The sequence below is a fragment of the Ursus arctos genome, unplaced genomic scaffold, assembly GCF_023065955.2.
Source record: "Ursus arctos isolate Adak ecotype North America unplaced genomic scaffold, UrsArc2.0 scaffold_14, whole genome shotgun sequence".
NCBI classification, from domain to species: Eukaryota; Metazoa; Chordata; class Mammalia; order Carnivora; family Ursidae; genus Ursus; species Ursus arctos.
This window is the reverse complement of record NW_026622808.1, coordinates 24660911-24686461: the sequence shown is the minus strand read 5'-3', so window position 1 is coordinate 24686461 and position 25551 is coordinate 24660911. Positions and strand designations below refer to the sequence as shown.

The following is a 25551-nucleotide window of genomic DNA, read 5'->3' as shown; positions in this document are numbered from 1 at the left end:
TAAACTCACTCCTGTATGTACATGCACAGACACATTTATGATTTCATTTTTATGTTGATGGGGATGTTGAGAGAGCTGGAGAGGATAGCACTAAAAAAAGAATGAAGCTTTGAATTTATGTGAAATAAAAGGATGCAGAAATACAAACATAGATTTAAACTACAGTGGGTGATCTTGTACTGATCATGAGTTCCTTTCCTATGTCACTGCCTAAAACGCCTCAGAGTCAGACCACACTCATATTATTGCCACGAGGAATTCACTACACCAGCTGATGGGGCAAAATACAACCACATCGATTTAAAATTTCCTTTCTTGTGGGCTAGTTGAATTTAAATTTTAAAAAATTCCTTTCTACCTACTGTGGGTTTTTAATATAAATTGCCTTATCCAAGGGAAGCTGACAGGTGAATTGAGAGGCTTAAACTCAGTTTCCTCATACAATTTCATTGACTGTGTCCATGTGAGATTTCTCCTGATGCTGTTAAATATCCCCCCACTAGTTGTTTAAAACAAACACTTACGTGCTCTTATAGTTCTGGAGTCAGAGCCTTGAAAGGAGTCTCATCGGGCTAATAGCAAGATGTCTGCAGGGTTGAGCTCCTTCTGGAGGCTCAACGGAGGCTCTGTGCCCTTTCCAATTCCAGTTGATTACTGGTCACCTGCATTCCTGGGTTCACAGCCCTTTCTCCACCTTCAGAACCAGCAGGGCAGCATTTTCAAAGTCTCTCCGACACTAACTCTTTTGTCTCCCTTGTCAACATTTGACTGTTGTGATTACCTTAATCTCACCTGGACAATTAGAGGTAATCTTTTTATCCTTTTGTCTTTTTTTTTAATTTATTATTTATTTTTTTTTCTTTAAAGATTTTTCAATTAAAGTAAAATTAACATACAGTGCTTTACTAGTTTGGGGGGTACAATACAACGGTTCCACAATTCATACATTTCCTAGTACTTATTATGTATATATTTTTTAAAGCTTTTATTTAAATTCCATTTAGTTAACATACAGCATAATAGTAGTTTCAGGTGTACAATTTAGTGATTCAACACTTCCATACATTACCCTGTGCTCATCAGGGCAAGTGCACTCCTCAATTTCAATGACCTCTTTCACCACTGCTTAACAATTTTTATTTTTATCATTTTATTAAGTAGGCTCGATGCCCAGCAGGGAGTCCAGCATCGGTCTTGAACTCAAGACACTGAAATCAAGACCTGAGCTGAGATTTCGAGTCAGAGGCTGGATTGACTGAGCCACCCAGATGTCCCTTAACCATTTTTAGATGCACAGCTCAGCGGGATGAAGCACATTCCCATTGCTTTGCAGTTGGCACCACCATCCATCTCCAGAACTCTTTTCATCTTGTGAACCTGAAGCTCCATACCTAAGTACTTAGCTTTTAATTACCAAAATATTTTATAAATTTGGAAGAAACAACAGCTCTTAATTTATCTTAAAGCATTGAACTCTTAACTGATTTGGCAAAAGTGTCGTGGAAGCCAAGGACTATAGTACCCGTGGTTTTATGTCAAAGGAATACAGTCCTTCACCTTGTTGAAGGGGAAATAGCAATCTTTTGGAGATATCAGTGCTGTGTCCCACCATAAGTCAATATATGGGGGACCCAAGGAGCTTAGTAGGAAAAGATTCTTCATTCTTAGATTTGGAGAAATCTCTAACTCAGGGTTGGGATAAGGTGCTAGGAGGTTAGCTCTGTGGGAGGCAGGTGAGTTCAGGGAAGAATAATAACTGGATTCACCTGACTCATAAGCTGATCTCTTGGGAACGGGCAATTACAGGAAAAAAAATAGCCCATCTGTCCAGAGCAATGTCTCATGGGGGATAATGTGCCCAGGGGTTAGAGGACCAGGAGGGAAATATGCTTAAGGAGCAAAGGGACATGTAAATATCTCTTCTGCTGTTGTCCCTCAGCAGGTGCAACCTTGGGCTGAGTGAGACATGGTTATTTCTTTTTGAAGTCCTAAGTCTGGCTAGGTGAGACTCCTGCTATGTTGTTTGAGAACAGAACTTCAGTGTCCATCATTAACCATTGAGGGAGGAATTCGGACTTCCATACAGAGAACACCATGCAGGTGAGTCTGAATATCCAGCAGGTGCTGCAGGAAAGGGCCAGCGAGAATAGAAGGGTGGGAATATTTACCTGAAGCCACCTGAGAGCCAACCCAGCCCTACCCAGCACCAGGCATCACTGCGGTTTTTGGCTTCCTTGAATAACTGGTGAATATATTTATTTATGATCCTAAAAAAGAAAACATTGAAATCAGCATGCAGAGGAGATAGTTGAAGATTAACTAGTGGTGATGGTTGTGTGATGATGGATGGTGAAAACTGGTCCCAATAAGACTGGAACACAAGTCCAAGAGTCTTTGCAATCAAGAGGAATAGAGATATAAGGTATTAGCTACGAGGGATACCAGTCAAGTGAGGGCATTCTTTTTACTCTCTTAAGCCAGGGAAAATTTGAGTGTGTCACCATACAGTAGTTCATTAGTTTTTCGTGTAGTGTTCCATGATTCATTGTTTGCGTATAACACCCAGTGCTCATTGCAATACATGCCCTCCTTACTACCCATCACCCAGGCTAACCCATCCAATTGCTCTGGCTAGAACTTCCAGTGTTCTGTTGAGTAGAAGTTCTGAAATCAGGCTTCCATGCCTTGTTCCTGATCAAAGAGGAAAAATGTTCACTGAATCCCCATGGAGTATCATGCTTGCTGTGGGTTTTTCATAAATGGTTTTATGTGCAGATAGTTTCCTTTTATTTCTAGTTCTTAGTATTTTTATCATGTCCCATACACAAATATAAACATTAAATTTCTTGATGCAGAATACAAACAACAATTTTTCTGCCATGTTAGTAATGCATGATTATGTCATGTTATTTTCTCTTATTTTGCTAGTCATATTGACTACATGGAATGAGAGAATGATACACAAATTTCTAGAGAATGATACACGAATTTCAGAATTTGCTCTTCTGGGATTTTTGGAAGAACTGGAATTGCAACCCTTCCTGTTTGGGTTCTTCCTGTCCATGTACCTGATCACTGTGCTTGGAAACCTGCTCATCATCCTGGCCGTCAGCTCAGACTCCCACCTCCACACCCCCATGTACTTCTTCCTCTCCAACCTGTCCTTTGCAGACATCTGTTTCACCTCCACCACCATCCCCAAAATGCTGGTAAATATACAAACACAGAAAAAAACCATAACTTATGAAAGCTGCATCACGCAGATGTACTTTTTCATACTTCTTGCAGGTTTGGACAACTTCCTCCTGACTGTGATGGCTTATGACCGCTTTGTGGCCATCTGTCACCCCCTGCACTACACAGTCACCATGAACCCCCAGCTCTGTTCACTATTGCTTCTGGTGTCCTGGATCATGAGTGCCCTGCATTCTTTGTTACAAACCCTAACAGTGTTGCGGCTGTCCTTCTGTACAGAGGTGGAAATCCCCCACTTCTTCTGTGAACTTCGTCAGATGATTCAGCTTGCATGTTCCAATACCTTTCTTAATAACATGGTGCTGTATTTTGCAGCACTGCTGCTGGGTGGTGCTCCCCTGGCTGGGATCCTTTACTCTTACTCTAAGATCGTTTCCTCCATACTTAGGATCTCATCAGCTCAGGGCAACTACAAAGCATTTTCCACCTGTGCATCTCACCTCTCAGTTGTCTCCTTATTTTATTGTACAAGCCTAGGAGTGTACCTTAGCTCTGCTGCTCCCCAGAACTCCCACACAAGTGCAGTGGCCTTGGTGATGTACACGGTGGTCACCCCCATGCTGAACCCCTTCATCTACAGCCTGAGGAACACAGACATAAAGGGGGCTCTAAGTGTATTTTTCAGAGGGAAGCTATAAAAGGGCCATTTTTCAACTACTACCTGTGATTGCAGGCTTAATGCCTAACAGCCAGACATTGTGATTCTTTAACCAGATCGTGAAAGAACTTCATCCCTCTATGTATATCCTGGAGATTCAATTTTCCTAAAGTTCATCTGCTCTATAGAATTTAAATAAGTCCCTTTGTTAAACTTTCTGCTCCTTCTGATAGCCAACAATCTTCCTTTTGTCTTCTTAACTTCCGAAGTTAATCCCAACCTTGAATCAGAAACATTTCAGAGATTCCCATTTGCCTCATATAGTGATGACCTGTACTAGTTTTTGAAATAAACTACATTGGCAACTGAGGCCACTTTTAATAATTTTGTTGTAGAGGAAATTCTGAGATCACACTTTTTCACTCTATGTCTACCATTTCTTTCTATGTTAATAGAATGCTCTTCTTGATAATAGAGACTTTAAACTATGAGTTTGTTTTGTAGCTAGTCATGGGGTTTCATTATCCTCATTAGGATTCTGTTCCCTTATCAGCTCAGCAGCCACAGTATCCCTGTCACAGAATTGTGAGGCAAAAAATAGCTTATGCATTAGTTACGCAACTAATGAATCATCAAACATTACATCAGAAACTAAGGATGTACTGTATGGTGACTAACATAATATAATAAAAAAATTTTTTTAAAATAGCTTATGCAAAACACCCTATTACCTATTACCCTGTTACCTATAGAAAGACAAATCTGCATAAACCAATTGACTTAACATGGGCTCAGGATCAGAGAAAATCTGAAATATGATGAAGTAAAATTTTCTATCACACCATATTTTATTGTGGAAAATATGTTTTTCACATGACGATGTGAAAATGATGATGAATATCAACGCACTGAGCTGTAGGGTATGTGGTGTCCCTGTTTAAATGGTTCTCTTAACTGGAGTGAAGAATTTAGTGCAGATTTTGTATTATTTAATTGGATGATTTTGCTGTTTCTAATTGAAAATTTCAAACCCTGCCTACAAATATTACTCCTTTCATTGCCCTAAACTTAAATTCCCCCCTTTAATAGGTTGTCATAAAACCTACAGTGTGAATGAGTGAACAATTGGTCATTAATTTCTTTTTTTAATAATAATTTTTATTATGCTATGTTAGTCACCATACAGGATACCCTTAGTTTTTGTTGATGTCATTAATTTCTTACCTTTTTTATGCTCTAAACTCTCTTCAATCCTATGATCAAAGGATGACTCAGACAAGAGCTGGAATTCCTGCCCAGTGAAGCTCTGGGAATGGAAACTTGTGACTGAGGGTCCCACAAGTTTCCTGCAAAAACATGCAGGTCGTTCCAACCTCTACCAGTTACCTGGAAGGGAATCTCAATGACAGTCACTTTTTAGTACAGTTATTTGGAATAAATGTGAATTACCAGGTCATTATGAATAGTCCTTTCAAATATCGGAACAAGTGTCAAAAATAAGAAGGAGTAGATTATTGTTAATATCCTCAGATCTGTTACACTGATTATTGTATCAGTCAGCTATTGCTGCATGACAACCCATGCCAAATGTAAAAGATATAAGATAATGCTTCTTTTAAAATCACATGGGGGACTACGTTGGGGAAGTCTTCTGGTCTCTGTTGCTCTCCTCATGAGGCTTCTGTCAGCTGTGGGTCAGCTGGAGGTGCTCTGCTAATCCTGGCTGTGTTCTCACATTTGGAATTGCTAATGGTAGGCTGGTCTGGATTGGCCATTGCTGGTGCACCTGGGCTCTGCTCCACATGTTTGCTCCTCCTACAGCAGGCTACCCTGGACTTGTATAGAGGAGTTACAGGAGAGGAGCAGAAACACAGCAAGGCCCCTTTAGGCACACTGTCATTCTCAGCATACACTATTAGTCAAGGCAAATGAAACACGAATTTCAGCCCAGATTCAGAGGTGAGAGGCTCCACCTCTCAATGGGAGGAGCTTCACAGTCACATTGCGGAACACCTGGATACAGAGATAAGTGGTGAAATGGGACCATCCTTGAAAAAGGTCTACCACAAGTGTCATTTTCAATTCACTGCAGTTGTATTGGTGTAGGGCATGAAATCGACATACAGAACACTATAGTACAGTACAATGTAGTGATTCAACAATTCTACACGTGACTCAGTGCTCATGATGGTCAGTGTGCTCTTAAGGGTTGAGTTTGCAGGATTTTCAATATTTAGTTCATATCATCGGTAAATAAATAAATAATTTTACCTCTTTCTGATGTGGATGTCTTTTATTTCTTTATCTTGCTTGACTGGTCTAGCTAGGACCTGCAGTATTATGTTGGATAAGAAGGGTGGGAGTAGACACCCTTGTCTTGCTCCTGATCACAAAGGAAAGTTTTCTAACCTTTCACCATTGAGTATGATGTTATTGCGAGTTTGTCATACATGGTCTTATTTTACATTGAGGTATATTCCTCCTACACCCAGTTTGTTGAAGTTTTTTATTCTTTTAATCATGAAAGTATGTTGCATTGTGTCTAAAACTTTTTCTGCATGTATTGAGACGAGCATATGGTTGTTATATTTCATTCTATTAATGTGATTGTATCACTTTTATGGATTTGCTCATGCTGAACGATCCTTGTATCCTGGGGATAAATTTCACTTGATGATGGAATATAGATCTTCAATGTGCTGTTTAATCCAGTTTGCTTATATTTTTTGAAAAAAAAATTGTGTCTATGTTCATCAAATATATTGGTCTATAGTTTTCTTTTCTTGTACTGACCGTTTCTGGCTTTGGTATCAGGGTAATGCTGGCCTTGTAAAATGAAGTTGAGAATGTGTCCTCCTCTTTAGGTTTCTGGAAAGGTTTGAAAAGGATTGTCACTCATTCTTCTTTAAGTGATTAGTAGAAGTCACCTGTGAAGCTCGCTCGTCCTGGGCTTTTCTTTGCTGGGAGATACTTGATTACTGATTTAATAGGCTTACTCATTATTGGTCTGTTCCTATTTCCTATTTCTTCCTGATTATTCATGGTAGTTTGTATGTTTCTAGGATTTATCCATTTCTTCTAGGTTGTCCAATAGGTTGGAGTGAAATTGTTCGTAGAGGTCTCCTATGAGTCTCTGTATTTCTACAGTATTCCTTGTATCTTTTGCTGCTGATTTTATTTATTTACATCTTCATTTCCCCCTTTTTTTTGGTCTAACTAAAGCTTTGTCAATTTTGCTTAGCTTTTCAAATTATTGACTCTTTCTTAATCTTTCTATTGGTTTTCTTGTCTATATATCCTTCTTAATTCAATTTTATGGTTTATATATTCTTAAGTGATTAATGGAATTCACCTCTGAAGCTCTCTGGCCCTGGGCTTTACTTTCCTGGGAGACTTTTGATTACTCATTATTGGTTTGTTCATATTTCCTATTTCTTTCTAATTTAGTCCTGGTGGCTTATACCTTTCTAGGGATATATCCATGTCTTCTAGGTTGCCCAATTTGTGGGAAGGAAATTGTTCATAGCATTCTCCTATGATTCTTTGCATTTCTATGAAATTGGTTGTAAGTAACAAAGTTTCTGATAATTTTATATTTTTATTTTAAAAAGTTTTAAAACGATTATTTACTTATTTATTTATTTATTATTTATTTATTTATTTATCTGAGAAAGAGAGAGTGAGAGAGAGGCATCTAAAGAGGGGGTGGTGAGAAGTAGAGGGAGAGAGACAAATTGACTCCTTGCTGAGCATGGACCCTGAGGTGGGGTCCTGAGATCATGACCTGAGCTAAAACTAAGGGTCAGATACTTAACTGACAGAGCCACCCAGGTGTCCTATTACTGATTCTTTTTTTTCCCCTAACATCTTCTTTCATGATGATAGAAGTGTTTCCTTTTTTATTATTATTTAAATTCAATTGGCCAACATATAGCACATCATTAGTTTCTGATGTAAAGTTCAATAATTCATCAGTTTCCTATAACACCCAGTGCTCATCCCATCATGTGCCCTCCTGCTACTGATTTCTAATTCTTTGCATTTCTCCCCTACAATTTCCTTTGGTATAACTAAAGGTTTGTCAGTTTTGTTTAGCTTTTCAAGAAATTGGCTCCTAGCATCGTTAATCTTTCCTACTCATTTTCTGGTCTATATTTCATTTAGGTATGCTCTGATATTTGTTATTTCTTTTCCTCTGCTGCTTGGGACTTAGTTTGTTCTTTTTCTAGGTCTTTGAATCATAATCTGAGGTTATGTACTTAAGGTTTTTAATTTTCCTTAATGTAGGCATTTACTGCTATAAACTTCCCTCTTAGAGCTGCTTTTGCAACATCCCATAAATGTTGGTAGGCGGTGTTTTCACTGTCATTTGATTCAAGATTTTTTAATTTCCTTTTTGTTTTTTTCTTTCACCCATACATGAGTGCATGGTTTAATTCCCGCATATTTGTAAATATCTCAGATAACTGTACCCTTACATTCATGCAGCATTATTTACAATAGCCAAGACACGGAAACAGCCCAGGATCCATTGTAAGGTGAATTAATAATATTGGCATATTCATACAATAGAATTCAACAAATAAAAAAAGGAAGACATCCTTTCATTTCCTAACATGGATCAGGGGCGCCTGGGTGGCACAGTCATTAAGCCTCTGCCTTTAGCTCAGGGCGTGATCCCAGCATTCTGGGATCCAGCCCCACATCAGGTTTCTCCGCCAGGAGCCTGCTTCTTCCTCTCCCACTCCCCCTGCTTGTGTTCCCTCTCTCGCTGGCTGTCTCTCTCTGTCAAATAAATAAATAAAATCTTTTAAATAAATAAATAAATAAATAAATAATAAATAAATAAATAAATAATAAATAAATAAATAATAAAACATGGATCAATCCCAAGGGCATTACACTAAATGAAATAATCAGACAGAGAAAGACAACTAGTGTATGATATCACTTATACGTGAAATACAAAAATCTGAATTCATAGAAAGAGAGAGTAGTTTGCTGTTTGTGTGTGGCTGGGGTTTGGGGAAATGAGCAGATGCTGATATCAGCCCACAAACATTCAGTTATAAGACGAATGAGTCCTGAACATAATGTACAGCATTTTCATGATGGTTAACTATATTGTGTTGTAGACTTGCATGCTGCCAACAGAGTACATAGTAAATGTTCTTACAACAAAAAGAAATGGTAATATGCGAAGAGATGGATGTATTCACTAACCTATCGTGGTGATCATTTCACAATGTATATGTAAATGAAATGGCCAATTGCAATTTTATATGTCAATTATATCTCAATAAAACTGCATAAATGGGGGCGCCTGGGTGGCACAGTGGTTGAGCGTCTGCCTTCGGCTCAGGGCGTGATCCTGGCGTTGTGGGATCGAGCCCCACATCAGGCTCCTCGGCTATGAGCCTGCTTCTTCCTCTCCCACTCCCCCGGCTTGTGTTCCCTCTCTCGCTGGCAGTCTCTATCTCTGTCAAATAAATAAAAATAAAATCTTTAAAAAAATACTGCATAAATGAAGAAAAATATTCCTATGTCTCTGTATTCTATTTGAATTTCAAATGTCACCTCATTCCAGTGGAACTCTCCCCATAAAAAATAAATAAAACACAGTACCAGGATGAAAACCATCAGGAATATGTCACTGGGGAGGTCAATCAATAGGAAAACAGTATCTACATAAGGATGCCATGAAGATAGCATCAGTGATACAACAGTTCTTAGTTCCATCAATCAGTGAGTTAGATACAAGTGTCCTGGTCTCTCTGAGTCATCTGGAAAGAATATTGTTTCTTTCTTTATTCTTTAATTCTTAAACTAGGATGGTGATCTACAGGCAAGTGGTGGAGAGAAAATATTTCCATTTGGAGGAAAGCCTGACACTGTGGAGTAGAATTTCCATAGCTGCCCCATAGACACATAACTCAATCTCTCTGTTAGTTCTGAGATCATTCCACCTTTGAAGGTGGAAATGGAAAGGAATCTTTCCAAGTTGAAATTTGTACTAGTGTAGACTGTTTGCAGAGATCGTCCCACATCCCCATCTTTCTCTGTAGTCATGTCTTTGAAAATGTGTGCAGTACCTTCTGGGCTGGATTAGGATATTTTATGTGCTGTGGCCAGCAGGATATTATGGGAGCGGCAGTGGACTTGAGAGCCTTGGTACATTTCTGCTGCTCTGTCTTTGAACTCTGCCTCCAAAAAATGAATTCAACCAGGGGGGCTGCCAGAGGAAGCAAGGACATGTGGAGCAGAGCCCAGTTGTCCAAGCCAAAAGTTGTCCACCCTGGATCAGCCACAGGTAGCTAACCAACCCCCAATTATATTAGAATACCCTGGCAAGATCATCAGAGCTCCCAGCTGACACACAACTGACTCAAGACTCTTGAGGAGATCAACAGAGATTAGAACAACTCATCACCATACAAGTCCACCTGATACTGGAGACATTATAGCAGGCCATTTGCTTTTAAGATGGCCTGTTATGCAGCAACATTCTTTTTTTTTTTTTACTTTAAAACAAATTTTTTATTTATTTTTGTTTTTATCAAAGCATTAAATGCAAATGACTAAAATAACATTTTTAAACACTCTTTCCTATATCTAGACTAATTCCCCAAAAGCAACTCTTTAGGCCAATGTTTTTTTTTTTGTTTTTTTTTTTAATAATTTTTATTATATTATGTTAGTCACCATACAGTACATCCCCGGTTTCCGATGTAAGGCTCGATGATTCATTAGTTGTGTATAACACCCAGTGCACCATGCAATACGTGCCCTCCTTACTACCCATCACCGGTCTATCCCATTCCCCCACCCCCCTCCCCTCTGAAGTCCTCAGTTTGTTTCTCATAGTCCATAGTCTCTCATGTTTCATTCCCCCTTGATTACCTCCCCCTTTCTTTATCCCTTTCTTCCCCTACCGATCATCCTAGTTCTTATGTTCCATAGATGAGAGAAATCATATGATAGTTGTCTTTCTCTGCTTGACTTATTTCACTTAGCATTATCTCCTCCAGTGCTGTCCATGTTGTAGCAAATGTTGAGAACTCGTTCTTTCTGATAGCTGAGTAATATTCCATTGTATATATGGACCACAACTTCTTAATCCAGTCATCTGTTGAAGGGCATCTCGGCTCCTTCCACGATTTAGCTATTGTGGACATTGCTGCTATGAACATTGGGGTGCATATGGCCCTTCTCTTCACTACGTCTGTATCTTTGGGGTAAATACCCAGTAGTGCAATGGCTGGATCATAGGGTAGCTCAATTTTTAACTTTTTAAGGGACCTCCACACTGTTTTCCAGAGTGGCTGTACCAACTTGCATTCCCACCAACAATGTAGGAGGGATCCCCTTTCTCCACATCCTCTCCAACAATTGTTGTTTCTTGCCTTGTCTATTTTTGCCATTCTAACTGGCGTAAGGTGGTATCTCAGTGTGGTTTTGATTTGAATTTCCTTGATGGCTAATGATTTTGAACATTTTTTCATGTGTCTGTTAGCCATTTGTATGTCTTCATTGGAAAAGTGTCTGTTCATATCTTCTGCCCATTTTTTGATTTGTTTATTTGTTTCTCGTGTATTGAGTTTGAGAAGTTCTTTGTAGATCTTGGATACCAGTCCTTTATCTGTAGTGTCATTTGCAAATATACTCTCCCATTCCGTGGGCTGCCTCTTAGTTTTTCTGACTGTTTCCTTGGCTGTGCAGAAACTTTTAATCTTGATGAAGTCCCATAAATTCATTTTATCTTTTGTTTCTCTTGCCTTTGGGGATGTGTCATGAAAAAGGTTGCTTTGGCCGATGTCGTAGAGTTTGTTGCCTATGTTCTCCTCTAGAATTTTGATGGATTCCTGTCTCACATTGAGGTCTTTCATCCATTTGGAGTTTATTTTTGTGTATGGTGTGAGATAGTGGTCAAGTTTCATTCTTTTGCATGTAGCTGTCCAATTTTCCCAGCACCATTTATTGAAGAGACTGTCTTTTTCCCACCGGATGTTTTTTCCTGCTTTATCAAAGATTAGTTGCCCAAAGAGCCGAGGGTCCATTTCTGGGCTCTCTATTCTGTTCCATTGGTCTATGTGTCTGTTTTTGTGCCAGTACCACGCTGTCTTTGTGATCACAGCTTTGTAGTACAGCTCGAAATCCGGCATTGTGATGCTCCCAGCTTTGTTTTTCCTTTTCAACAGTTCCTTGGAGATTCGGGGTCTTTTCTGGTTCCATACAAATTTAAGGACTATTTGTTCCAGTTCTTTGAAAAACGTTCTCGGTATTTTGATCGGGATAGCATTGAAAGTGTAGATTGCTCTGGGTAGCATGGACATTTTAACTATGTTAATTCTTCCGATCCATGAGCATGGAATATCTTTCCATCTTTTTATGTCTTCCTCAATGTCTTTTAAGAGTGATTTATAGTTTCTAGAATAAAGGTCCTTTACGTCTCTGGTTAAGTTAATTCCAAGGTAACGTATGGTTTTTGGTGCTATTGTAAATGGGATGGATTCCCTAATTTCTCTTTCTTCGGTCTCGTTATTCGTGTATAGAAATGCAACTGATTTCTGAGCATTTATTTTGTATCCTGCCACGTTAATGAATTGCTCTATAACTTCTAATAATTTGGGAATGGCTTCTTTTGGGTTTTCCATATAGAGTATCATGTCATCTGCAAAGAGAGACATTTTGACTTCTTCTTTGCCAATTTGAATACCTTTGATCCCTTTTTGTCGTCTGATTGCTGTTGCAAGGACTTCTAGTACTATGTTGAATAATAGTGGCGAGAGTGGGCATCCTTGTCGAGTTCCTGATCTTAAGGGAAAGGCTTCCAGCTTTTCTCCATTGAGAATAATATTTGCAGTAGGCTTTTCATAGATGGCTTTTATGAGATTGAGAAATGTACCTTCTATTCCTACACTCTGAAGGGTTTTAATCAGGAAAGGATGCTGTATTTTGTCAAATGCTTTTTCGGCATCGATTGAGAGGATCATATGGTTCCTGAGTCTTTTCTTGTTGATATGATGTATCACGCTGATTGATTTGCGAATATTGAACCACGCTTGCATCCCAGGTATGAATCCCACTTGATCGTGATGGATAATCCTTTTAATGTACTGTTGGATTCTATTAGCAAGTATCTTGTTGAGGATTTTGGCGTCCATATTCATTAGGGACATCGTTCTGTAATTCTCCTTTTTGAGGGGGTCTTTGCCTGGTTTGGGGATCAAGGTAATATTGGCCTCATAGAATGAGTTTGGTAGCTTTCCTTCTGTTTCTATTTTTTGAAATAGCTTTAGGAGAATAGGTATTATTTCTTCTTTGAATGTTTGGTAGAATTCCCCAGGAAAACCATCCGGGCCTGGAGTTTTGTTGTTTGGAAGGTTGTTTATCACTGACTCAATTTCTTCATAATTAATTGGCCTGTTTAAGGAATCAATTTCTTCCAGTTTCAATCTTGGTAGTTTATAGGTTTCCAGGAAGGATTCCATCTCTTCCAGATTGCTTAGTTTATTGGCATATAGCTATTGATAAAAATTTCTAATAATCCTTCCAATTTCAATGGTGCTCATCGTGACCTCTCCTTTTTCATTCATAATTTTAATAATCTGGGTCCTTTCTCTTTTCTTTTGGATAAGTCTTGCCAGTGGTCTGTCAATTTTATTGATTCTCTCAAAGAACCAGCTTCTAGTCATGTTGATCTGCTCTACTGTACTTCTGGTTTCTGCTTGATTGATTTCAGCTCTAATTTTGGTCAACTGCTTCCTCGTGCGTGGATTAGGCCTGTCCCTCTGTTGCTGTTCCAGCTTCTTGAGGTGAGAATATAAAAACTGCATTTTAGATTTTTCTATTCTTTTGAGTGAGGCTTGGATGGCTATGTATTTCCCCGTTAGGACTGCCTTTGCAGTATCCCATAGGTTTTGGACTGTTGTATTTTCATTCTCATTGGTCTCCATAAATTGTTTAATTTGATTTTTGATTTCCTGGTTTATCGAGTCATTCCTGAGCAGTATGGCTCTTAGTCTCCAAGTGTTTGAGTTTCTTCCAAATTTTTCCTTGTGGTTGAGTTCCAATTTCAGAGTGTTGTGGTCTGAGAATATGCAGGGGATAATTTCAATCTTTTGGTATCGGTTGAGACCTGTTTTGTGTCCCAGAACATGGTCTATTCTTGAGAATGTTCCATGGGCATTAGAATAGAATGAGTATTCTTTGGTTCTGGGGTGTAGTGTTCTATATATATCTATGAGGTCCAACTCGTCGAGTATGGCATTCAAAGCCTTTGATTCTTTGCTTAGTTTTTGCCAGGGTGTTCTGTCTATTTCTGATAGTGGAGTGTTGAGGTCCCCTACTATTAATGTATTTTCATTTATATGTCTCTTTATTCTGGATAAGAGTTGGCTTGTGTATCTTGCTGCTCCCCTGTTGGGGGCATATATATTTATAATTGTCATATCCACTTGTTGAATACTTCCCTTAAGAATAATATAGTGCCCTTCTGCGTCTCTAACTATAGTCTGTAGTTTAAAATCCAATTTATCTGATATGAGAATTGCTACCCCAGCTTTCTTTTGAGGACCATTTGCGTGAAAGATGGTACTCCATCCCCTTACTCTCAGTCTGAATGCATCTTTGGGTTTGAAATGAGTCTCTTGTAGACAGCAAATGGATGGGTCATTTCTTTTTATCCAATCTGCAACCCTGTGGCGTTTTATGGGATGGTTCAAACCATTTACATTAAGACTGATTACTGAGAGATATGATTTTAATGTTGCCATGTTGCCAGTAAAGTCTTTTTTTGTATTGGCTGTGACTTTCTGTTCTGTATCACTCTTGGGGCCTTTTTACTTTTATAGAACCCCCCGTAATATCTCCTGTAGGGCTGGTTTCGTGGTTACGAAATTGGTTAGTGACTGGCGATTCTGAAATGTCTTTATTTCTCCATCAATTCTGAATGACAGCCTTGCTGGATAAAGGATCCTTGGCTGCATGTTTTTCTCTGAAAGAGCTTTAAATATGCTCCCCCAACCCTTTCTCTCATTCCAGGTCTGTGTAGACAGGTCTGACGTAATTCTGATGCTTTTGCCTTGGTACGTGAGAAATTTCTTTGCCCTGGCCACTTTCAATACTGTATCCTTGCATCTAATATTTGCGAAATGCACTATGACGTGACATGGCGTAGGTTTGTCGTGGTTGAGCTTGGGAGGGGTCCTCTCTGCCTCTTGGACACGAATGTTTGTTTCCCTTGCTAGATTAGGGAAGTTTTCAGCTACAATTTGTTCAAATATCTCTTCTAGACCTCTGTTTTTCTCCACCCCCTCGGGGATGCCGATGATTCTAACATTGGATCGTTTCATTGAGTCAGTAATCTCCCGTAGCCAACATTCGTGGGCGTGGATTTTTTTAAGACCATCTTCTATTTTCATTTTTTCCTCTATTAACCCATCCTCCAATTCACTAACCCTTTCCTCTGCTTCTGCGACCCTGGCTGTCAGAGCCTCTAGTTTTGCCTGCATTTGGCTCATAGAATTTTTAATTTCTGTCAGATTCGCTCTCATTTCTGTCCTTAGGGATTCTATATTCTCAGTAACCTTTTCGTTTATACTTTTTTCAATGCTACTCATCATTTTGACCATCGTTACTCTGAATTCCATTTCTGATAATTTGGTTACATCCATATCCATTAATTCTGTGGCAGAGGCCACAGTCTCACTGTCTTTTCTTTGCTGGGGGGGACTTCTCCTTCTTTTCATTCTGATGAAGAGAGGTTGCGGGGTTTCCAGAGCCCAAATTATTGACTGGGTCCCAGGCCGTGCCCCTTGTTTTATAGGGATCTTAGGGATGTGGGCTTCTTCTTTAAAGATTTTATTTATTTATTTATGTGGCAGCCAACCAGCAAGAGAGGGAACAGAAGCAGGGGAGTGGGAGAGGAAGAAGCAGGCTCCCAGCGGAGGAGCCCGATGAGGGAATCCTTTCCGGAACGCTGGGATCACGCCCTAAGCCGAAGGCAGGCGCTCAATGACTGCGCCACCCCGGTGCCTCGGGTTGTGGGCTTCTTGATTTTTCAGCCTGCCTTCTGGGGGAGGGGCCTGCCGCGCCGATACTCAGGCAGCCCTGTTTGGGTAGAGTCTCCGTGTCCCCTGCGAGGGGGGATGGGGATGGGCACTCCCTGAGCTGGTATTTCCAGGCTTTTGTTCTCTGGCGGCTTTCCCTGGTGGTTTGCTGTGCCTCTTCTGAGAGTCAGAGCAGCAGCGGCCAAATTTCAGCCTCTGTCACGGAACAGAAGGATTGCGGCCCATTCTCTACTAATGTTCTGGCCACTTTAACTCTGTTTCTGTTGGTGCTGGTCAACCCTGCAGCGTCCTGGGATGTGCGCCCCACACCCGGCGTCCCAGGCCTCACTTCCAGGGCCGGCGCGTCTCTGTCCTTTGTGTTTCTAATGCCACCAGCTGCCAGCCGCCCCGCGCGCGCTCCCGGATCTCCCGGTCTCAGTCTGGATCCAGTGAGTGCACCAGGATTCTGGGGTTCCGCGAGATGCCTGGTGGCGCGCGCACCCGGCTCACGGTCTCAGTCTGCTGTTTTGCGGGTGCCGACCGTGAGCCCCGCCCGCTCTCCCGTGCAAGTGGCTACCACTTCCCGGCGCCTGAACGCGGCGGCTCCCTCCCCCTTCCGTTTATCTTCCGATATCTGTGCACAGTTTCATGGCTCCCCGCTTCGTACCTCAATACTCAGCGCTGGAGATGTTCATTTGTAGAGATCCAGATGCGTCTTCCTGCGTCTCAGGCTGGTTCCGTGGTTGTTTAGGCTGGTCTGGTACCTATCCAGCTCGACTCGGAGGACCGGCTGAAAACGGTGTCTCCTACTCCTCCGCCATCTTAACTCCTCCCCGAGGTTCAGTCTGAGACGTGGCTTGGGCGACTGCAAGACAAGATGAGCAGGTCTCTGCCCCTGCCAGCCCGAATCTTCCCAGTTGATAAAGATGTCTTGACCGGGTGTGGTCACGTTTGCAGACCGGAGAGCCTCGACAACACCTTACTCTCTCAAGGCTCTGTCATTGAAACTATGCAGCAACATTCTTGATCATTCTGTTCTTAAAGTTTATTTTGGATACCTGCTAAAAAGAGATTCTAGGGGAGCCAGGGTGCCTCAGTTGGTTGAGTGTCCAACTCTTGGTTTCAACTCAGGTCATGATCTCAGGGTCATGGGATGAAGCTCTGCTTAAGGCTCCATGCTCTGCTGGAAGTCTGTTCAAGATTCACTCCTGCTCTCTCCACCCCTCTCCCCCCACTCCTCTCCCTCTCTTAAATAAATAAATAAATCTTAAACCAAAAAAGTGACTCTAATGAGGATCCTGTTCAGGTATTAAGTAGAGTTTGGAAGGACATGCATTGTTGTGGAGAAAAATGGTGACCCCCAAATCACAGAACTAGGCAGGAATTCAGGGTCTCAGTGTCCTGAAGAGACATCTTGATTTTAGCCCAATCAGACTCATTTTTGGCTTTGACCTCCATGACTGGAAGAGTGTAAATTAGTTTCTCTTAAACCCTCCGTGTGGTAACTGATGAAAGCAGCAATAGAAAAGTGACAAAGACATTTCTCCAATAAAATTTTCTTTGACGTAACTGAATTTAAGCTTCTCAATTCAGTCACTTAGCTTCCTTGGTTAAGGGCATTCTGGGTTGAAATCCTACCTTAAGAAGAAGGAAGATCTAAAGTCAGTTTGGAGATATTCGTCTCTTTAGCTGGTGCAGAGAATTTCTCCTTGCATGTGGTTCTGTCCTTGAGGCCTCTGGGTATTAAGATAGGAAAAGTGATGCATTGTGAACATTAAGGCCACCTGTTCTACTCTAAATTTGTCTAAATTTCTAAATTCTTAGAATTTCATGTGACTGCAAATGTTCATTCTTTTCATTTCCTAACCCTCCAAGTTTCTCTCAAGCTTGCTTTCAAACAATAGATAGGTTACAATGAGTGATAATGATAGTTTGAGCCTTGCGCATGTACATAGATGAATGTGAGTGTGTTTTCTTGAAATAAATGAGCACATGAATACACATACATTTACATACACACAACCCTTAGTCTTGAACATTCTTTGGACCCAACAAATTATTTCCACACATTTCATCTTTCTCACAACATCCTTTGAAGTTATCTTTATGATTCTGACATTGCGTTCAGAAAGAAATGAAAGCTGGAGAGATTACACCGTAACAATTGCATAATGAAGTAGTTAGAACTTACTGTGGGCCTTCTGGAGTTCTTTGGAAATGAACCATGTAGTGTGTTCCCATGAGTTTTCAATGACTCTTTCAATGCCTGAAGTTGTATGCTCTAAGTATGTACAGTAAGTATATCACATGTAACAGTGCTCCAATAAAATACTTAGAATTAAGTGTGTTTTATTTACTTTATTTACTTTAAATATGTTTAGTATATTGTATGTCATTGTATTTCAAGAAAGTGTTTAAGAGAAGAAATTCTGTTAAAACTACCGAAGGAATTCAGTAGGATATAAAGTCAATATACAAAACAATTGGTTGCATTTGTATACTCAAATCACAAGCTCTTAGAAAGAGAAATTAAGAAAACAATCCCATTTACAACTGCATCAACAACAATAAAATATCTATGATTAAATTCAAACAACAAGGCCCCCCTACAACCCAGCAATTGCACTACTGAGTATTTACCCCAAAGATACAGGTGTAGTGAAAAGAAGGGTCATACGCACCCCAATGTTCATAGCAGCATTGTCCACAATAGCCAAACTGTGGAAGGAGACATTTAAGGTATTTCAACAAATGAGTGGATAAAGAAGATGTGATCCATAGATACAGTGGAATATTACTCACCCATCAGAAAGGATGATTACCCAACATTTGCAGCAACATGGATGGGACTGGAGGAGATTATGCTAAGTGCAATAAGTCAAGCAGAGAAAGACAATTATCATATGGTTTCACTCATTTATGGAACATAAGAAATAGGAAGATCAGCAGGAGAAGAAAGGGAAGAGTAAAGGGGGGATAAACAGAAGGGGGAATGAACCATGAGACACTATGGACTCTGGGAAACAAACTGAGGGCTTCAGAGGGGAAGGGGGTGGGGGATTGGGATAGGCCGGTGATGGGTATTAAGGAGGGCATATTTTGCATGGTGCACTGGGTGTTATACACAAATAATGAATCATGGAACATTGCATCAAAAACTGGGGATGTACTGTATGGTGACAAATATAACAAAATAAAAATTATAAAAAATTTAAAAAAATAAAAAAGATCCCAGAACATGAAAGCAAGGTGCTTGCAAATACAATTTGCATATTGGAAGTAAATGGCTAACAAGTCAAAAATCTATTCAGCCTCTGGTAATAAAATCGTTGCAAAGTGATGTTCCTTGCATATCTTTCATTTTTTTTGTTTTGTCATTTCGTTTCCTTGCATATCCTTGCCTTTTTTCCCCCAGTGAATAGCAATGGGAGAGCGGATACTGTGAAATGTATGCCTCAGAAACTGCTGTCATGGGGTAGTATTTACCTCCACAGACCAGGATCCTTCTAATAAATACAGGACAAGCTAAATGCACCCCTTTTGGAAAATTTTGAAAACGCTCTCGCTCCACTGCTCACATCTCTAATTCTAATACTCTGTTTTCCTTCTCCCTTAGCTGCAAACTCCTTGAATATGTTCTGATTTCACAGGAAACACTTTATGCTCCCCATTCCTACCTCTGTCTCATCCAACTGTACTTCCTTTTTGACCACATATTGTCGGCAATGATCACTGTATTGCTGGGTCCAACAAACACTTGTTTTTAAAATATATTAAATAAATTATTTTTAACCTTAGTAGACAACCCAGCAAACAAACATGCAAACTCTTGGCTCTGTATTAGGCTGGTTAGGTTCTTAGGTGACCTCAGGCAAAGGTTCTCGGGTTCCTTCTCCCTGATCCTTTCCTGAAATACCAGCTGAGCTCTTAGACAACACTGGGTGGGGTCTATAAGATGAAAGCCTCCAGGTGGAGGTCCCAATTCCTCCCTGGGGGGTGATGATGGAGATTGGAGCTCGAATCCCAGACAGGACTGCAGGAAACAGTGGAGCATGGGTCCCCCAACCAGACTTAGGAACCCAAATGCAACAACCATGTCCTGCCTCCACAAGGATGCACCATGATAAGGGACTGCAGTGGAGGATATATTTACAACTCCCTGAGTCTGGTCACTAGGCACTGTTTCCATTGTTACTGTCACCTCTGAGCATATTATTTCCCCATGGGCCATTGGTCTGGACAGAAAGGAAGTTTTTTCCTGCTAATTCTCTGTTCCCAGGAGACCAGATTAGAAGTCAGTTGAATCCAGTTTTTCATACTTTATCTCTGGCCTTCCAGAGTATTTTTCTTTTTTAAAATTATGTTCAATTAGCCATCATATAGTACACCATTAGTTTTTCATGTAGTGATCAAGAATTCATTAGTTGTGTATAACACCCAGTGCACATCACATATGTGCCCTCTTTAATGCCCATCACCCACTTATCCCATCCCCCACCCCTCTCCCTTCTACAACCCTCTATTTGTTTCCTGGAGTCCAGAGTCTCTCATGGTTTCTCTCCCTCTCTGATATCTTTCCGTTCCATTTTCCCTCCCTTCCCCTATGGTCCTCACCCTATTCCTTATATTCCACATATGAGTGAAATCATTTGATAATTGTCTTTCTCCGATTGACTTATTTCACTTAGCATAATCCCCTCCAGTTCCACCCAGTTAGATGCAAATGGTAGGTATTCATCCTTGTTGATGGCCCAGTAATATTCCATTATATATATGAACCACATCTTCTTTATCTGTTCATCTATTGAAGGACATTTAAGGTACTTCCACAGTTTGACTATTGAGTACATTGCTGCTATGAACATCGGGGTGCATGTGCTCCTTCTTTTCCCTACATCTGTATCTTTGGGTAAATATCCAGCAGTGCAATTATTGGGTCAGAAGGTAGCTCTATTTTTAACATTTTGAGGAAACTCCGTACTGTTTTCCAGAGTGGCTGCACCAGCTTGCATTCCCAACAACAGTGTAAAACGGTTCCCCTTTCTCCACATACGCACCAACATTTGTCATTTCCTGTCTTGTTGATTTGGGCCATTTAAACTGGTGTGAGGTGGTATCTCATCGTGGTAATGATTTGCACTTCCCTGATGGCAAGTGATGTGCAGCATTTTTTCATGGGTCTGTTAAGCACTTGTATCTCTTTTTTGGAGAAGTATCTGTTCATGTCTTCTGCTCATTTCTTGACTGGATTACTTATTTTTTGAGTGTTGAGTTTGAGAAGTTCTTTATAGGTCTTGGATATCAGCCCCTTATCTGTTATGTAGTTTACAAATATCTTCTCCCATTCCTTGGGTTGCCTTTTAGTTTTGTTGACTGTTTCCTTTGCTGTGAAGAAGCTTTCAATCTTGAAGTCCCAATAGTTCATTTTTGCTTTTGTTTCCCTAGCCTTTAGAGATGTGTCTTGCAAGTTGCTGTGGCCTAGGTTGAAGAGGTTAATGCCTGTTTTCTCCTCTAGGATTTTTATGGATTTGTGCCTCACATTGAGGTCTTTCATCCATTTTGAGTTTATCTTTGTGGATGGTGTAAAAGAATGGTCCAGGTTCATTCTTCTGCATGTGACTGTCCAATTTTCCCAGCACGATTTATTGAAGGACTGTCTTTTTTTTCATTGGATACTCTTTCCTGATTTGTAGAAGATTAGTTGACCATAGAGTTGAGGGTCCATTTCTGGGGTCTTTCTTCTGTTCCATTGATCTATGCTTCTGTTTTTGTGCCAGTACCATGCTTTCTTGATGATCAGGGCTTTGTAATGAAGCTTGAAGTCAGGTATTGTGATGCCCCAGCTTTAGTTTTCTTTTTCAATATTCCCCTGGCAATTAGGGGTCTTCCAGACCTTTAACGTCATTGCATCTTATCCCCATTTGAGTTCATGTTTTCTCCAAATCTAAGACTGAGGAACCTGCTTCACCAGGTCTCCTGGACTTCCAAAGTATGGTCTTTGGCAGAGAAGATCTCCCGATATAAATAGAAAATGGCTATTCCCCATTTTAACAAGAGAGAGTGGTACCTTAATTTGCTATAAATATATAGGAACTATGTCCTTGTCTTCCTTTTTTTATTATTATTTTTTATTTTTACTTTTTTATTATATTATGTTAGTCACCATACAGTACATCTCTAGTTTTTGATGTAAAGTTCCATGATTCATTACTTGCATATAACACCCAGTGCACCATACAATATGTGCCCTCCTTAATACCATCACCAGCCTATCCCATTCCCCCACCTCCCTCCCCTCTGAAGCCCTCAGTTTGTTTCCCAGAGTCCATAATCTCTCATGGTTCATTCCCCCTTCTGTTTACCCCCCCTTTCTTCTTCCCTTTCTTCTCCTACCGATCTTCCTACTTCTTATGAGGAACTATGTCCTTGTCTTCCTGATGGTTTTGACTAATCAATCAGGTGATTCATGCTGATAACAAAAATTCAGAGCTGCCATTTACTGGTCCATTTTTAAAAGTTTGTTAATTATGAGAATTTAGTTCATTTTATGCACCATACAATGAGTGAGAATCCTATATGGATAATTTTATTTCATTTTCCCAGACATCCACTCTGTAATATTTGCACTACAATGAACCTTATGTGACTTGTAAAAGTGGGGCTCAGAGGTGTGAAATGAGCTATCCTGAGTTCTGAGCTGAGGGAGGGATGATGTTTGACTTGCTCTCCACCAGATATTTTCAGTTTTCATGCTCTAGGTCATGGTTCTCAACAGGGGCTTTTTTGCCTCCAGACAGCACTTGACAAGATATGGAGAAACCTCTGGTTGTCATAACTAGGGATCTGCTACTGGCACCTCCCTAGTGAGCTGAGCTCAGGGATGTTGCCCCATATTCCACAATGCACAGGATGGCCCCCACCACAAAGAATTATCTAGCACAGATGTCAACAGTGGAGAGGCTGAGAACACTAATCTAGACCCAGAACTTCTCCAACATTACTGTGCATAGGAATCGCTTGAGGATCCTGTTCAATATCAGATTCTAATTTGAAGATCTGAGATCCTATAATTGTAACTATTTCCCAGATGCTACTGATGCCATCAGTCCTGGTCTGTGGAACAGTCTTTGAGTACTAAGGCTGTGGTTCAGTGTTTAAGTCAGGGATAGTTGTTTCTACACTTTCTCAACCAAGAATCCTTGTGCTCACCTCAGGTCTGACCTTAGGTGGTCATATGATGGACTCAGTAGGTAAGCTTGCACATGTTCAAGTTTATGTGTGCTTCTTGAGGATTTCCCTCTTGAGCTGTGCTGCCTTAGGGGCAGGAAGATGCCAGATGGAAGACATGCATAGGACAAGGTATGGGGAAATGGCGTGGAGCTTCCATGTCTTCTCCAGGTATGCCACCAACCTGGAAGCATTCTGAACCATCCTTATGGGTTTCATGGAAGCTTCATAAAAGACATGAAGGATTAAATCATTGGTCACTGGTGATTAGACTCCATCTCCAGCCCCTCTCCCATCCCACGAAGTCAGGGGGTGGGACCTAAAGTTCCTGTCCTTTAACCATATGGTTGGTCCTCCTGGCAAGCAGCCCCACTCCTTAGGTGCTTCCCAAAGTCACTTCATTAAGTTGATGAAAGACAACTTTACAGCTCTTATCACTTAGGAAATTCTAACTTGAGAAGCTCTGTGCCAGAAATGGAGATGAAGACCAAATGGATGTTTTTTGTTATAACTCATATTATCATTGTTATAAATGTAGTACTGGATGAAGCCTTGATTGTAATTTTGTCACAATGCTACCAGTTCTCAAACTCTGGCACAGTGATTTTCAACCAGACATGGTTTTGCCCATGGGGATACTTGGGCCATGTCTAAAGGGATGCTGCCCAATGTTTATAATCCATGAGATAGCAGCCAACACAAATTGCTATCCAGCCCCAAATATCAACAGTGAGAAGGTGAGAAATACGACTCTAGGCCATAATTTCTCTACCTTCATTGTGCATACAAATCACTAAAGTGATAGGGAACTAATGAATCATTGAACACTACATTGGAAACTAAGTTAATTGAATTTAAATTAAAGAAAATTTTCAAATTCTAATTCATTAGGTGTCCAGTGCTCCCAGTGACTCTGTATTTCTAATAAGCTCCCAGGTAGTGTGGATGCTGCAGGTCCTGGTCTGTGGGGGCACAGTTTCAGAGCAAAGCTGAGGTCTTGTGTTAGAGTCACGTGTAGGTAGTAGTTAGGTCTTCTCCACCAGGAATCTTCCTTGAACGTGTTTTTGAAAGAATAGTTTTTCACTCACTCTTTTGGTGGTGACAAATTATGTGCTCAATTTTTTATATTGAAAAGCTATTGAGTGATATGAAAAATATCTATAAAAAAGATTTTGTAGCAGGCCCGGGAGGGCCTCCAAAAGACGTTATCCTGAATAACATCTGAAAATATTAGCTTACTTAGTAGGGTAATTAAGACAGCAGAAGGAATAAAACTACTGGTCATTATCTTACAATAAGAAGATAAGCCTGACTGACTCATTTCACTTAGCATAATAGCCTCCAGTTCCATCCACGTCAATGTAAATGGTAGGTATTTATCCTTTCTGATGGCTGAGTAATATTCCATTGTATATATGAACCACATCTTCTTTATCCATTCATCAGTTGAAGAAAATCTCGGCTTCTTCCACTATTTCACTCATATGTGGAATATAAGGAATAGTGCAGAGGACCATAGGGACAGGGACATAAACTGAATGGGAAGAAGTCAGAGAGGGAGACAAACTGTGAGAGACTTCCGACTCTGAAAACAAACTGAGGGTTACAGAGGAGAGGGGTGTGAGGGGATGGGGTAACTGGGTGATGGGCATTAAGAAGCTCACATGATGTGATGAGTACTGGGTGTTATATGCAACTAATGAATCATTGAACGTTACATCAAAAACTGGTGATGTATTATATGTTGGTTAATTGAATTTAAATTTAAAAAGAAGATAAGCCTGGATTATCCACATTGCACCAGTGCAATAACAATGGTCCTCTAAATGTGGAAGAGGGAGGAAGAAGAGTGCAGTCAGAGAGACACTTGAAACTACTGTTATGCTGGTTTTGCAGGTGGAGGAAAGGCCATGAGCCAAGGAATGTGGGGGCCACTGGACAGTGGAGCAGGAAAGGGGACGTTCTCCCCTGGAGCATCCAGAAGGGTCACAACCCACATAATTATTTTAGCCCAGTGAGACCCCTTTCATGCTACTGATTTCTAAACCCATCAGAGAATCATTTGTTTTGAGACACGAGTGTGGATATTTGTGACAACAGTGAAAGGAATCTAATGCAGATATTTGTCCAATAAGATAGTGTTTGCAGGAACTGAGTTTGGGCCTCTCAAATCATTCAGTTAGCTTCCCTTGGGCCAAGGCATTTTGTGCTGAAATCCCACATTAAGTAGAGAAATTGGAGTCAATTTGGAGAGATTTGTCCCCATTAGATGGTACAGAGAATTCCCCACTGCATAAATGTAAACTTGGTTCTGATTTTGGGCCTTTGAGGCATTAAGATAGGAAAAGTAATTCATTATTAAAATTAAGTCACCCTAATTTTTTAAAGATTTATTTATTTATTTGAGGGGGAGGGGAGGGG

The 25551-nt window shown here is 40.4% G+C and overlaps 1 protein-coding gene across 1 annotated transcript; it reads left to right on the top strand.

Annotated features, from left to right (window-relative positions):
* The first annotated feature begins 2954 nt into the window (after positions 1–2954).
* Positions 2955–3893, top strand: LOC113249388 (olfactory receptor-like protein OLF4). Its single transcript, XM_048211655.1, has one exon. It carries the CDS (start codon positions 2955–2957, stop codon positions 3891–3893), a length of 939 nt encoding a protein of 312 aa, XP_048067612.1.
* Positions 3894–25551: the final 21658 nt, after the last annotated feature.